At 36.8% G+C, this 16,100-nt stretch overlaps 2 protein-coding genes across 5 annotated transcripts; one reads left to right on the forward strand and one right to left on the reverse strand.

Annotated features, from left to right (window-relative positions):
* Window positions 1-518: 518 nt before the first annotated feature.
* On the reverse strand, window positions 519-998 carry LOC131327672 (uncharacterized). Its single transcript, XM_058360817.1, has one exon. It carries the CDS (start codon window positions 996-998, stop codon window positions 519-521), a length of 480 nt encoding a protein of 159 aa, XP_058216800.1.
* A 1,416-nt stretch (window positions 999-2,414) lies between these two features.
* LOC131326313 (probable magnesium transporter NIPA4) lies at window positions 2,415-14,039 on the forward strand. Of its 4 annotated transcripts, none has more exons than XM_058359050.1 (9): window positions 2,415-2,969; window positions 4,066-4,122; window positions 6,722-6,812; window positions 6,888-7,048; window positions 7,202-7,329; window positions 7,426-7,563; window positions 7,952-8,044; window positions 12,908-13,013; window positions 13,624-14,039. In XM_058359050.1, exons 1-9 carry the CDS (start codon window positions 2,804-2,806, stop codon window positions 13,734-13,736), a joined length of 1,053 nt encoding a protein of 350 aa, XP_058215033.1. In that variant the 5' UTR covers window positions 2,415-2,803; the 3' UTR covers window positions 13,737-14,039. The 4 variants fall into 4 exon arrangements, with proteins under 4 accessions (XP_058215033.1, XP_058215034.1, XP_058215036.1 ...); XM_058359051.1 differs by having other exon boundaries at window positions 13,642-14,039; XM_058359052.1 differs by lacking the exon at window positions 2,415-2,969 and adding an exon at window positions 3,685-3,826.
* Window positions 14,040-16,100: the final 2,061 nt, after the last annotated feature.

Below are 16,100 nucleotides of genomic sequence, written 5' to 3' on the forward strand. Positions count from 1 at the left end.
TGAGAGAATTGCAGAAGGAGGGAGAGAGATCACAGAGGGAGTACCAGAGGTAGACGGAGCGATAAGAAGAAAACCCTATTGCACTAATGTATATCCAATATGCCTAACAGTTTCAGAAAAGTGTTACTCCCTCCGTCCCAAAATAGATGACAATTTTTGAAACTCGTTTCATTTTTCGTTACTTATATCTTTTAATCTATAAGGTTTTTCATGAGTTTGAAAATTTGTATAATAGAAATAATCGATAACTATTAAACAAGATTCATATTGCATATTTTTTGAGATCCATATTGAAAAATATAAGGAATTGAAATTGAAAATAATATCAAAAATTGACATCCAATTTGGGACGGAGAGAGTATGTGCTTATGTGAATCTTTGCCACGCATATCCAATAATAGTATTTCTATCTAGGCCGAAATATGTTTAGTTCATTTGGAAACATCCGATGAAATTGAAATGATACAGAGAAAATTAGCTTCTTTTGTTTTTTTTTTTGGCAAAAGGTGAGAAAATTGTTATTCATCTGATAGGCAAAGCCCAAACATCAGAGAGATGAGAACTCCATGGGGTAAAATGGATGTCCACAGACCAGACATGCCATTGGAAAGGGCTTTTTGAGCACAACAGTGCGCAGCCCTATTACATTCACGCTTAACAAAGCCAAAAACACAGGAAGTGAAAGAATTCTTCAAGACTAAACAATCATGGATAACTACTGCTATATCGGAGGGAGGATTTTGATCATCACTACAACTCCTCACAATCGCCTCCGCGTCCGATTCAATATGCACCTTAAGATACTTTAGAGCAGTCCCCAGTTTTAACCCATTGCGAATGGCAAAAGCTTCAGCAATTCTGGAAGAGTTGATCCCCTCATGAATAGCTAGAAAAATACCAATAACCTGACCATTATCCCTTCGAGCCACTGCCCCTGTGCCAATAGAATTTGAGCTCCTGCAAACCGCCGCATCAATGTTTATCTTCAGCACATTCATTTCGGGTCGCTGCCACACCAAGGTCCCCATCAGAGAGGAACTCAATGGGGGATGGGGGACCTTAGTGTTAGCATCCTAAAACTCGTAAAAATCACCTTGCGCTTTCCTACTAACGGCATCCGTTGCCCATACTATTCCATTGAAAATAAAATTATTCCTTGCTCGCCATATCCACCAACAATAAAGTAAAGCCATACCTAGGAAGGGAGAGGGCAAACGACTCTGTGTTATACGATCGTAGATGCATTCCCACCAATCAACCATGTGTCTACAATCGAGCAGTTCTTCAAGTCTTAGCCGAAATGGAGAGTGGATCCAGACTTTGATTGCAGCCTCACACTGAAAAAGAATATGTGCGATTGATTCGTCCGCTTTACCACAACAAGTGCAAACTGGGTCAGCTCTGACTTTGCGTGATACCAATGCTGAATTTGTTGCCACCGTATTATTAAAACATTTCCAGATAAATATTTTCACCTTCGGATGGATTGAAAGTCCCCATAGCTTCTTCCACACTGTTGGTGAGACGCTTGAGGAGCTTGTTTGGCCTTCCTGAAAGTTGCGATGAGAACTTGAACTTTCCTTCGCTAGACGGTAAGCCGACTTGACTGAGAAGGTCCCATTCGAGGATGGGTGCCAAATTTTATGATCTCTTTGGCTGGTATAACTGATAGGAATAGAGAGAATCGCATCTGCATCCTCTTGATTGAAGGTCTCACGGATTAGAGAAACCTTCCAGGACTTCGTATCAGAATCAATAAGATCAGCAACTTTCTTTATGTCCTCTCTTCTGGGTGTGGTTCCATTAATTCTGAAATCAGTATTCTTGAATAGTTTCGTAATTTCTTATTTTACAAAAGTAATCCACTGAGGCTCCGTTCCGGAACAAAAAATAAGTTTTTATTTTTTAAGAAGACAATTTCAAGCTCAAAAATTATGAACTTATTGAAATCTAAAAATATGCAACATGGATCTTATTTGGAAGACCTCGATGAGATTTTTTATACGATACAAAAAAAATTAAAAAATTATTTTTCATTTACTTTATTTTTGAGTTTAAAAATATAAAATAAACTGCTTATTTTTTAAGAAGATTTCTGGAACGGAGCCTGAGTATATTTTGACAAAAAGAACTCTCATTGCAATTTGCAGATAGGCCAGAGGGACAAGAGTTTTTTGGCCGAACTAAGGGGTATTCTACTTTCCCAAAAAAAAAGTACTTTTTGTTAAAAGAACTTATTTTTAAGTTTAAAAATTATGTGTTTACACAAATAATTTTTTTAATATTTTAAATGATGCAAAAACAATTAAAAAAATATTTTTTATTTTCATTATATTTGAGTTTAAAATTACTTCATTTTTTTAAAAAGTATTTTTTTTTTTTTTAGAGTGGAACACCACGTAAACCCGCAATTCACATCTCTCCTCCTTCGGCGCTCTCCCTGTGTCTCTCCCCTACGATCCAAGACAACAAATTAACACTCCCAGCTCTGCTAACCAGGATCAAAAAAAAAAAAAAAAAAAGCTCTGCTAACCACCGACCCATCTCTCTCTCTCTCTCTCTCTCTCTCCTGCCCATAACCGCCGTCAGATCTTCACTCCCCCACCCTCTCTGTCTTCCACAACAACCAAATATACCTACGTATATACGTATAGATACATATCTATCTACACATATATGTAGATAGATAGATATACAAACACAGTCATCGTCAATCTCGATTTCTCCGTCAACTTGGAAGTAAAGTAGTAGTAGTAGTAGTTGTGTAAAATGACTTGTGAAAACTAGGGTTTTTTTTTTTTTTATGGCGATGGAGGGTTCTCACAGTTGGAGGGACTCCTACAAGGGCATGTCCTCTGACAATATCAAGGGCTTGGTGTTGGCACTTTCGTCGAGCTTCTTCATCGGGGCTAGCTTCATCGTTAAGAAAAAGGGATTGAAGAAAGCCGCTGTATCCGGAATTAGGGCAGGTACGGCGGTGACTCTTTTTTGACTTCAGATTTCTTTTCTTTTCGTTTCATTTTATGCGAAGGAGAGAAATTGACGTGATGGATACTTGATAGTACAAGGTAGTAATTGTGTTCCTCGATTTACGTAGTCTATGTGTTTTGTTTGGATAGTGCAACCAAGTAATTTTGCGCCTGGGGATTTTAGTTAGACTTAACCGTGACTGGAACCGTCCTATGTAAAATCATTCGGAACTTTAGGTTTCTGGTTATTAGGCTTTTAATTTAATGATTGAACTTAACTTTAAGTGCATATCAAATGTATTATGCTTGATCAAAAATCCAATGACAGAGGTGACCCGAAGAGATCCACTTTATGCGAAATTTCACAATCAATGACAGGCCCAATTCGCACGTATCCTGTAAAATTTCATGTAATGTAACCATCTCATCTGGATACATCTGATTGCGGTTTTAGGTTCATTGATTAATTGTGTTTACTAATTAATTGAGCAGCAGATCATTTGAATTTTGAAACACTTTTGTTGCCGAATTTACTTCCCTTTACATGCTGCCCAATTTTACTTAATCACCCGTAGGTTGTTAATGTACGGATGCCATTAACTTAAGTCTTTCACGTCCTCTTTTGATTGCACTATTGAATCAAATATAAGAACAAGCATGGAGGGGAAGTTTATCTTCTCTACGTGTCGGCAGCTGCAAAGGGAGAGCGCAGGCAGAAAGGCCCCATGAAGTCCCCCCTGCCCAACACACACAAATCCCCTCAAGAATATGATTTCGCCCCTTCAAGTTACAAGGCATGCCGGCCCCTATGCTTTGTTTCTCCGGTCTAGAACATGTGATGCACCATGCATTTGGTGGTATGCATCCACCATGATTGTTTGTTTCTCACACACTTTTGTATGATTGGTAGAGTGGGTTCTACATCTACTTCATAGTTGGGCTTAGTCTGGCACGCTGCCTATGGAGTCGTTCAATCATCTCATTTTTCCTTTCCGCCAAGACTACATAGATTATCAACCAGAGATTGACTAATATTTTCCAAGTTTATTTGTGAGTAGTTTTCTCATTGGAAAATTTCCATTTACAATTTTGACAGGTGTTGGAGGTTACTCGTATTTGTATGAGCCACTATGGTGGGCGGGCATGATAACAAGTGAGTTTTGTATTGTTTACCGAATAAATCCAGTGAGTTCTGTGTAACTCTTGCATGTCTGTTCTATTTGGTTGACGAATGGGTCCGTGTTTGTTTGATGATCTACTGATTAATGTTGAATTTTCGGTGGATTCTAGTTTTGATGACTTTCTCCATAATCATCCATTGACATGGTGTTCATGATGTCCTCCACTTTCTCATTAAGTATGGTTTCATGTGTATGTATATGCATCTAGAATCTTAGTGTAGTTGTCATGCAACACTTAGCAGTGCAAGTTGGTAGATATTTTTTCTAAGTCAATGTGTAATTATATTTTGAGTAGAAAATTGAAAGGATTGCGACTTTACTACCTTCGTGCGTTTACGGGGTGTGGAATTTTTCTTTTACTGTTGGATTATGACTTCTGACCGATGGAGATGGTTTGTTGGGCATTAGAAAAAAATTAGCGGTAAAAGGTAAAGCCTTGCATGAAAGGGGAAAGCAAAAAAATAGAGGTAAAGATGGAGATGTGGTGGATATTGCAGTATCCTCATCGGATGATTTAAGGTCAACTTCTTTGTTGACCTCTCATAATATTTCATTCCAAAAAGTTAGATAGTGGTTAGTTTAGAAGATGATTCCTTAGTTGGACTAAGTCCAGCTAAAATAGAGATATGAATTCATAACATTTTCGAATCATCTGCAAGCAGATTGGTTGAGAAAGCTGAAGTATTTGAGGAATTTGACTTACCAAGTTCAAATCTACTTAATCATGTAAAGAGTCACGACTCACTAAAGCCTACATCATATTCCTGTTTAAAGTGGGGTATAACTTTTGTTTTGCGTTTGGTTTCTTCATATAAATAGGGAAGTTAGTAGGGGTTGTTGGTGTCTATCTACGTTTGAACTGAAATCCGAAAACTTGAATGGTTGGGTTGGAGGGATATTACCTAATGAGTTATATGCTTTGTTTTTTTTACAAAAAGGATGAGCAAAAACAAGTTCTCATGCTTGGTTCAAAAGAAATTGTCTGCTTCTTGCTGGCAACAATCATCTTCTCAGATACATACCCAGCACAAGCTTCTCACAGTTACAACCTGATCGTATGATCTTAATCAGTCTGCCCTGTTCAAGCTTTGTTAGTCAGTCGTACTGTGTTTTTAGGCCTATGAGCCTTGGGAACTTGGATTGATGGATTTTAGATATTAGTTTGCCACCTTTACATCCCAAAACTCGAAAATGAGCCCCTTTTTGTCATTCAGTCTTTCCCAGCTGGGGATTTCAACTTTGCTATCAAGGCTTGGAAGTAAACACTTTGATTCACGTATGGAGATAGTTCTTCAAGGAATGGATTTCAGATTCTCCACCAGTCAATCTCATAAGCCATAGTTCCATTTAGTTTAAATTGGGGAAGTAGTGGATCCCCATTACTTACGTGTTAACTATACTATACAGAAAAGATGCTGTTTTATACGTTGTGTGAGCCAAGGAAGGCCATCTTTCAACATGCAAGAGATCTATTAGAGGCGAAATAAACCTCTCTTTTACTGCCACGATGTATATTCTTTCTGCAGTGACGAGTGACTTGGGTTGAGTGTTCAATGATTTGTACCAAGTTACTACTCTCTCTCTTGTTGTAGTGGCGTTTTTGTTTGCGTTTGGTAGCAATTAAGTCACTGATGATATGATTTCTGCTAAAAGTTGTAATTTGAAGTTCTGTGTTATAAGTGAAAGTATATCATAAGGTCACCTACACGTGTCACCCACTTTTTGAGAATAAACGCGGGTTATGCTCTCCAAATGTACCGCATCAGACACGAGACATGCCTTCCAAGCTTTTAGGAGTCTCTTCACCTGATGACAATATAAACGAATAACACCATAAACTTACTTTTCTCCAAGCGTAGTGCACTTTGGCAACTATGGCGGGTAGGTGAAACAAAATCCAGAAGTAGGGTTACCTGAAGGCGAGTGCTGGCAGAGTTATTACGGAGTTTTACGAATTAAAATTGTGTGTTTAGATCCTTGCGAATTTTAGATGAGTGGATACAATTGAAAAAACAAAAAAAAGAAAGGAAGATTGGTTGTGTATTTGAAATGAATGATACGGTTTCAATCAGTACCATGAAATTTTGTTTAGCAGATTGACCATTAACAGTGGTAGGTTCTTCCATCTGTAGGTAATATTATTTTGTTTGATAAGTGATGGAGTAGGCTTATTAAAAGAAAATTGAATACTCGAGAGTGACTGAATTCTTCACATATAAAACGAGGAGCAGAACCGCATCAATTCTTAATCTACCTAAATTTGTGCTTTTCATCAGTGTGCATAGAGAGCATGTCTTTATTTTTGCCAAATGATAGAACAACAGGCTCTACTCTTGTTCTCCCTGGAGGAACCAGATGATATAATTTTTGTTTGTGTTTCCTGTTTTGAATTCTTCCACTGAATTCTTAAAGATAAGGAAATTATGCAAACCCTTTTTCTGCAGGAAAGAACCGTGACTATATGAGACTATGAGTTTTGTCTCACATGTAATTGTATTTCCTTATTACCTGCCGCATTACTTGTTGCCTAAAACAGTTAAAGGAGTCTGACGAGTGAACTTTGCGTAACAGTGATTGGTGGAGAAATTGCTAATTTTGCGGCTTATGCATTTGCACCAGCTATTCTGGTTACTCCTCTTGGTGCACTCAGCATTATTATCAGGCATGGCAGGAGCTTAAACAATATTTTGAACTTATCTGGATTGGTTTGACGGCTAACCTACATGTTATATTGCAGTGCTGTTCTTGCACATATCATTTTAAAGGAGAAGTTACATATTTTTGGGATTCTTGGTTGTGCTCTTTGTGTTGTGGGTTCTACTACGATTGTTCTGCACGCTCCTCAAGAAAGGGAGATTGAATCCGTGAAAGAAGTGTGGGACCTTGCTACAGAGCCGGGTAAACTTTTTCTATTGGTGTTTTTGCTAATTGTTCTCTCTTTGCCTTGCTCTTTACCTGTTTCATTCGTTTTTTATGCTTATGTTTTCTGATGTTTGTTTATCTACTTTTTCGTGTAGCAAAGTATTCAAATAACAACGTTCTTGTGGGCAGGTTTTCTCTTGTATGCAGCCGTGGTGCTAACAGCTGTCTTCCTGCTTATATTTCACTATATTCCTCAATATGGCCAGACGCATATTATGTTCTATATTGGAGTTTGTTCTTTAGTTGGTTCTTTATCGGTATGCATTTCGTTCATCGTTGGAGACTTCTCTTTCTCTCTTTCCTGTTTAACCTCCCTGTGCATGAGTTTATTCTAAGGGGTTATTCTGTTACAGGTCATGAGTGTCAAAGCACTAGGAATTGCCTTAAAGCTAACGTTATCAGGAATGAACCAGCTGATATATCCCCAAACATGGGCTTTTACTCTTGTAGTGCTTACTTGCATAATTACCCAGTTGAATTACTTGAACAAGGTGTCAAATTCTACTTCTCTCATGTTTTCGTTTTTTGGCCCCCTACAGTTGTTGTCTGCCTAATGACTGTTTATCTTGCCTTCTAATTCATTGTAGTCTTACTTTTAGCAATTAAGGTATATGAAGATAGCAAGCACTTCAACATTTTGCAAGCCTTCTCTGCTAAATTTGTTGACAGCAACTTTTTGAGCTCCTGATCATTAGCTTGGCAAATATCATGATGTGCAGCAGCATGTTTTTTTGAATATTTGCTATTGGTTAAACAAACATCTTTGGCATTTTTTCTCCTGTGTGTCTTGCCTTTTTCCCCCTTCCATTAGCGGATTTCTTTTCTCAAATATTCTGGTTGGTTCCCTTAATGTGTTTTCTCTGTTTACTTCAAGTGCAGGCCCTCGACACATTCAACACAGCCATAGTATCACCCATCTACTATGTCATGTTTACATCTTTTACCATTTTGGCCAGTGTCATCATGTTTAAGGTAATTCTTTCACATATGGAAAATGTTAAAACATTCTTTCCTCGGAGTATTATGAGATTTAGTTGCTAGGTTTTACCTTTCATTCATTTAGGTTTTTCCTTCGTGTTTAGGGTAACATTTACTCTCTCTCTCTCTCTCTCTCTCTCTCTCTCTTGCGCGCGCGCGCGACATGGTTGTCGCAATGATTATGTTGATGAACTATGGAGCACGGACATGGGACAAGGGAATTCTAAAAAATAGGGACACAAAAAAGTAATTAGTATTTGTTTTATACCAGTGGAGACATAGTTATATGTAGCATCATGAAGCATCAATATATGTAAACAAGCATCATGTATACATCATATACATATCTTATGACACTTTTGACTCCAAATATTTGAAGTAATACACATTTACCCCCAAATCTAAAAAATTAAATATTTAACCCATATCGTGTCTCTCTCTATGTATCCCTTCCATGTCCCTGCTGTGTTCCCCTAAATAATAAATTAAATTTAATGGACACGCCATGTGTATTGGGGACTAGAGTTGTTGGACACGCCATGTGGTGTTTCCCATAGGTTTTTGGCTGTGTCCCCAGTAGTTCACGACATTTCAACACACCCTGTATCTCTGCTTGAAATGGAAGATAATATGAATTGCCTTGTTGTTCCCTTTCAAAAATCAAATGAATCAACTCTCGAAAGTAGTGGTTGCAATAGACATCTTGTTGACTTTACTGAATGCTAAAAAGACTTTAGGATTCATTTACGTAAATGGGGAAGTCCTAGAGGATAAGATCATGTGAAGCATTTGTCATAGAGGAAAACCATGGACTTTTGGTTCATGCCTTCTGCTGAACTGGGAAAAGGAAAAAATAAAAACAAGATTGTGTCACAAAACTGCTGGGGTTTTTGGGTTTTTTTTTTTTTTTTGTACAGTTTATGTGATGGGATACTTGGGCAGTTTAAAATTTAAAGTATAGCAATGGCATGCCATTTCTGCTGTATCCATGAAACTCTTATCCATCATGTGGTAAACATTTGTTACCAGAGCTCCTCTCCCAATGTTCAAGGAGAGCAGCCTTTATAAGCCAGACTAGATGTGAAGGTTCTGTTTCTTTTTAATTATGGGTAAATTTCACTTACCTCCCTGAGGTTTCTGAAAAGAATTTTAATTATGGGTAAATTTCACTTACCTCCCTGAGGTTTCTGAAAAGAACAGACACCTCCCCTCACGTTTTTGAAATTGCACTTACCTCCCCTCTGCTTTAGTTGTCGGCTCCGGATTCCCCCTTGCCGTTGGAAGACCGTTACTAGGTAACGGAAATTGCTTACATCAGCTACTAAATCCATATCATTACCAATTTTACCACTTTAGAATGATGGTATGACAAGAATGCCCTTCTAGACTCAATATAACAGACGTTCATGTTCCTAATTAGGACTATTTAAAAGAGATCAAGTTATTATGCATGTCTCACATGCACGCGTGTCTTCAAAATTAAACAGATATATACATTGATTTTAGGGCAAATTACAAAAACCTCCCTTGAGGTTTCTGACTGCTACAAATTCCCCCCATGTTTCAGAAATTACACTGTCCTCCCGTGTGGTTTACAACTGTACATCACAAACCTCGTAGCCGCTAAAGAGTTGTTATGTCTGTGAACATTATGAGTAAAAGAAACAATTATGAGACCAAATTGCCCTTAAACCAAGTGGAGGGAGATCCCATGTGGGGCATGATGATTGATGATTTTGTGGGGCTCATTAGAGTCTCAAAAAAATGATTCAAATCACAAGTACGAATGTTGAAAAAGCCCTTACGAATATGGGATTGAGCTAATTTTTTAAAAGAACCTATAAAAACATATTTTAAGAATAACTCGCAGTTTGAATCAATTTTTTGGGACCTAAAATGGGCCCCACAAATTATCAATAAATCCTTAAATCTATTTTTTTATCGTTATAAATCGTTTATCTATGATTGTGCGACTGTTTTAGATTATTGATTGATTATTTTTATGGGACCCATTTCGGGTTTTGCAAAAATGATTCAAACCGTTCATTAGTTTTAAAATACTTTTCATTGGTTTCAGGAAAAAAAAAATCAGCTCATTTCAATAGGTGATGACTTTTTCAAAATTCGCAGGCCCCTGCGAATGGTGAAAAAGTCCTTACGAAAATATCAGATTGAGATAAGTTCTTACATGAACCCATATAAAAATATTCTAAGAGTAACTTGCAGTTTGAATTATTTTTTCGGACCCGAAATAGGTCCCACAAAATTATCAATCATCATGCCCATTTATTGGGCACCAAAAAGGACCAACTTGTGTCACAATGGCACCATTTTACGAATGCACCACAAGCAACCGTGTGTGGGGATTGATATAGAGGGGTAAATATGTCATTGACCACTTTCCATCCATTCCGTCAGTGGAAAAACATTGACAAGGGAGGACAGTGTAATTTTTGAAACGTGAGGGGGGAATCTGTAGTAGTCAGAAACCTTAGGGGAGGCCATTGTAATTTGCCCTTGATTTTAAATATACATGTATAAGCTTTTTTTTTTTTTTTCTACAAAACTTGAAAAAGCTTTTGATTTTTTGTAGTCAAATGCATATGTAGGCATAAATACAAAGGAATTATAGTTTCTTTTCATATTTCTTTTACGAAATTTGAAACAACTTGTGACTTTTTTTTGAAGTCAAATGCATATGTAGACGTAAGAGGGTTTTTCCTTTTTATCCCTCAAACAATGCACATTTTCTTTACTTAGTTCCTAAACTATCATTTTGACAATTTCATCCTCTCAACTATCATATTGTTACCTACTTAGTCCAATAGATAATGGAAGTTAGGAATTTGGACGGAAAATGCCATGTAAGACGTGCTTGGGATCCTGTAGAGCAGATACTTGATTGCGAGAGCCTTAGAGATAAAAATTAATTATGATCTTTTAGGATAAAATGATAAAAAAATAAGATCTTCACGCTGGTTTCCACAAATGGAAAATTAGAGCGCTTAATTTTTAACCATATTTTTAATATATAAACAGTCTAAATTCTATATAAAGAACTTAGTCTTTTAAAAAAATATATGTATGTGTTAGTATCTATAAAATGCCTTGCAAGATTCTGATATATGAACCTTGTAAAAAAACGAAGTGCTCCAATTTTCAATCTGTTTGAACCGGTGTGAAGATTTTATTTTTCTGATCATTTTATTCTAAAGGGTCATAATTAATTTTTATCTCTAATGCTCTCATAATCAAGTATTTGCTCTACAGGGTTTCAAGCAGGGCCTTACGTGACATTTTCCATCTAAATTTCTAATTTCCGTTATCTATTGGACTAAGTAGGTAATGGTATAATAGTTGAAGGGATAAAATCGTCAAATTGATAGTTTAGGGACTAAGTAGAGAAAATGTGCATAGTTTGGGGGATAAAAAGAAAAAAAACTCTAGACATAAGTACGAAGGAGTTACAATTTCTTTCCTTTATCATGAAACTTCAAAAGTTTTTGTTGTGTGCGTAGAATAACAAAAATTTTCTAAAAAATATGACTTTAAATTAAAGTAAACTTTATTTCCCAACCCTATACCTTGCATCTTTATACCAAAAAAATTATGTTAAAAGTTTTAGCCAAAACATCTTTTTTCTCCAACTGATTTCTTGTTCAAACGTTTAGATGACATATACATTTGGTTTTAAATATACATGTATAAGTATTTTTTTTACTTAGATTGAAAAAGCTTTTGAATTTATTTGAAGACAAATGCATATGTAGGCATAACTACAAAGAAATTACAGTTTCTTTCCATTTTCATGAAGCTTCAATTTTATTGTTTTTGCAAAGAATAACAAAAATTTGTAAAATACATGGCTTTAAGTTAAGGTTATATGTCATCCAAAAGTTTTGAAAAAATCGGTTGGAGTAAAAAGATATATATTTTGGCTAAAACTCTTAACATAGTTTCTTAACCAAACCATCTTTTTTCTCAAACCGGATTTTTTCCGGACTTTTGGATCTTCTAAGACAAATTTGTGATTAAAAGATTGAAAGGTTCATGGTTTTAAAAAATTCAATGGTATAAAGAATCTAGTTGCTAATCGAGGCCGGTTTACCCGTATTTTTTTTCCCTACTCTCCTATTTTTTAGGAAAGGACTTCACAGCTACGTGATTTACCCATATTTTTTTTCCCGATAATGATATTTATGACTAGGATGTTCTAATAAAATTCAATTTAATTTATAAAGCAACAAAAACTAGGAATCTAAAACTAGAAATTTAAATCTTTTAAAAAAATGCAAAAAATTATAACTTTTAAGTTTGTTTTCACAAAAAATTAGACATAAAATGAAGTAACCTCAGGGGAGGTCAATAAAAGAGCAAAACTGTAAATTCATGCACTCCATTAACGTCTGTTAGCCGACAAGTCTAACAGGGGAGGTAAGTGCAATTTCAGAAATGTGAGGGGAGGTGTCTGTCATTGTCAGACACGTTAGGGGAGGTAAGTGAAATTTACCCATTTATAAATAGCAGATATGCAACATTGGGGAGGCGGAAACAAGAAACTATGTTTGTAGTGCTAATATTGGTGCAAGTAGGAAAATCTGAATCATTCGTTAAGGGTTGCCACGAGTTAGATCACATGGAAAGAATGTCATAAAACGTTTCTTGGATGGGTATGAAATGGTTTTAGGACATGCTAACACGCTAGGAGGAAAAAGAAGAAAAACTTAAAGGAAGAAAGTTTGGAAAGAACTTTGTCTTGGCAACTTGATATATTTTCTACTTCGTTGCTAGTTTGCATCCAATGGCTATCAACATACATTTATCTGTGCGTGAGATTTCAAGTTTGAGTGTATGTAGGACTGGGACAGGCAGAATCCAACTCAGATTGTAACAGAGATGTGCGGCTTTGTGACAATCCTGTCGGGAACCTTCCTTCTTCACAAAACGAAGGACATGGCTGATGGTAGGTTTGTTTGTCTTTTCTTGTATGCTATCCTAAGAAGCATGAATACAGACTTGAACCAACGTGGACACCAGGATGTCAGGTCCAAAAAGTTAGGATGCAGATGATCTTGGGGATGCCTTGATTATGAAAAGTAGATGAATGGTAGGATTCTATAAAGGTTAAACTAAAACGATAGTATCAGTTTTATCAAATCAGGGCTGAAAATTAGGGATAAAAACAGTGAAAATATAAAAACAACAATAAGAATTAAGTATTCAAGATTTGGTCATGGTACTTTTGACCTTGTCCCAACTTTGAAAGTTGAATTCTAATATGCTAGAGTGTTCCCAACGTGTCCCAATGTGACGTAGCGTGCCCTGAACATGTCTGACTATCAAAAATATATCAGGCCACATATTTGGTGCGACTTGGGCATGCTGAGACATATTTGGAGTGAGTCCGAGTTTCTTAGATGGTGGCCACAAGTTTGTGATGCTGGGCTTTGAGAAACTGTGAATGACCAGTTTTGTATTATATTTACAATTTTGAGATACAGACTGAGCCTAAATCTAAATATCATTGGCTTTCTGAACCTAAGGATGAATTTCCATTTTTAAATAACATGCAGGTTTATCTTTGTCTCCAGGATCCATGCGACTCTCCAAGCACACTGATGAAGAGGATGGTTTTGGACAGGAAGGCATTCCTCTCAGGCGGCAGGATTCATTGAGATCACCGTAGCCTATTGTTTAGAACTAATGTGCTTTGCGGAAGGACCCTCCTTGGTAATGTCAACTTGTATTTTGTAAGCACTGGATCCCACCCCAAATGTCCTTTCCCAGTTGGAGTAGAACGGGAAAGCTTTTCTATTTGTTCATTCTTTGGTGGTCACTCTTTAGGATCACGAGGTGCAGCTTTCTTGATAAAAAGAAAAGAAAAGGTGCAGCTGTGAGATTCCAGACTCCTTTCCCCTCGATACAAAGGGCTACTCGTGCAAATGTAACTTGGAATATGATGGTTATATAAGATGGAATATTTTCTTCACTTCCCAAATAGTATGGTAATCGATATTTGCAGATTAATCATGCCATCGAATTGTGAGATTTTTGAGTCTGTTGTTTTGTTTTCTCTCTTAGTATCCAATTCTTCATTCGTGAGCATCAGCAGTTCTCCTTAGGCGACCGGGGCTGGCCCTCAAAATTTCGGGGCCTTAGAGCATCCACAATGGACTAATCAAAATTAAAATGTTGCTAAGGTTAGCAATGTTTGCTTAAAAAAATGTTCACATCAGAATAACCAAATTTAGCAATCTTTTAACAATTAATCAAATTTTGGCCATTTGATAATTAAAATTATAAACTTTTTGTCAATAATCAAATTTAGTAAACTCAATATCTTTTCAATCAAGTACACTTATCATTACTGTAACGCTCCGAATTTTGGAAACGTTAAATTGGAAATTTCATTGAAAATCTAAATAGAGTCTGACTCAATATTACAGTATAAATCTCAAAAGAGTACTTTTATTCAAATAAGAGAGGGAACTAGGGTTTCTATCTACTGCTTTGTCTATTCCTCTATCCTGGCCAGCTCCTTGGCTCCAAAGGCTTTCAAGGTGTAGAGTTCACCCTGTTCATCTATAAGATTTGACACATTATATCAGCGTCGCCACTAATATAATATGTCAGGGTCATCAAAGGTAACACCGTGAGCTACAAAAACTCAATAGAGTAACCCATACCCACTAATCCTTAACTTACGAGCAAACGATCATAAATTAAATGCTTTGTGCACATAGTTCATACATATTCGACAATACAGTTAACAATGACACATCCGCATTCATTATTCAACTAACGTTGGTGTCCATGATTTTTTGAGTTTCTCCTGCGCGACTCCTCGTAGACCGTGTCACCAATTTCCACATTTCATAGCCATATCAACGTTTTCAAAATCGTTTTTAACACACCCAACCTTGGTTCCACCGTTCCGATCTCCCGAGTATCCTCACAATGGTTCTGTCGCATCGGGTTCCCATTGGCACACTTGGCATTGGCTCCTCTCCGCGGATAACCAAGCCACACACCCAACCTCAGTTCTGCTGTTCTGGTCTCCCGAGTATCCTCACAATAGTTTCGTCGCACCGGGTTCCTATTGGCACACAAAACACACACCACACAATGGGCTACCACGTCTGGCCACATTGCGGTTTCCAAAAAAATTCACTTTTCCAAAACACGCATTTGCATTAACCACGCCCTAGGCGTCATGTTTCTAACTTTCTCGATTTTCGTGTCACGTTTTCATGCATAGACTCTACGGTAGGAATTTTCACGTACGTAATCATAAATCATTCATTGTAATCTTGAAACTAAACTAGCAAAGATCATCCAACTCTATATTATTCTATCATGTTCATATCACAACTTAAAGCATAATGCCACATGTACGGACGCCTTTGGAGTGAAAATCACTTATGCTTTACAACAAGACAAGTAATGTAAGCAATTCATGTATACATGCTCATAACCAACCTAAAGATCAAAATACGAATACTTCTACAAAACGATAAAGTCTTATCTTTCGAAAATCGTTCTTTCCTCTTTTGTGGGAAGTTCAAAACAACATATGTTTATTGAAGTAAAATTCGGTTATTCAACATGCTCGTACTTCCATTAGCAAAGTAAGTTGTTAATTATCATTCATTTCAAACCTTATAGGTGATAGATAACCTTATATACAGAAAAATCTACTTATACTTCCAACATACGGTTCTACGTTATACGTAGAGTTGGTGGACAAGGGACACTACCTTTCTTCTTGGCCGTTGGTCGGTTTTGCGAATCTGCGGCGTAACGGCTCCGAAGTGCTTCGGAAGGAAGAGAGATGGATTTTCTCTTCCTAAAAACAACTTTGCTAACTAAATTAGACTACTTAAAAGATCTAGGGGTGGTTTGGTGGTAGCTTTCAAGAACTTCAAGAAACTTAAAGAGACTTGAACTTTGGAACTAAGAAAGTTTAGAAATTCTAGAGAGAAGTGAGAGCAATGAGTGAAGGTGTGAGAATGACTTGGGTGAGCTTGCTATTTATAGGCCAAGGCTTCCC

This window comes from Rhododendron vialii, chromosome 5a (assembly GCF_030253575.1).
Source record: "Rhododendron vialii isolate Sample 1 chromosome 5a, ASM3025357v1".
NCBI classification, from domain to species: domain Eukaryota; kingdom Viridiplantae; phylum Streptophyta; class Magnoliopsida; order Ericales; family Ericaceae; genus Rhododendron; species Rhododendron vialii.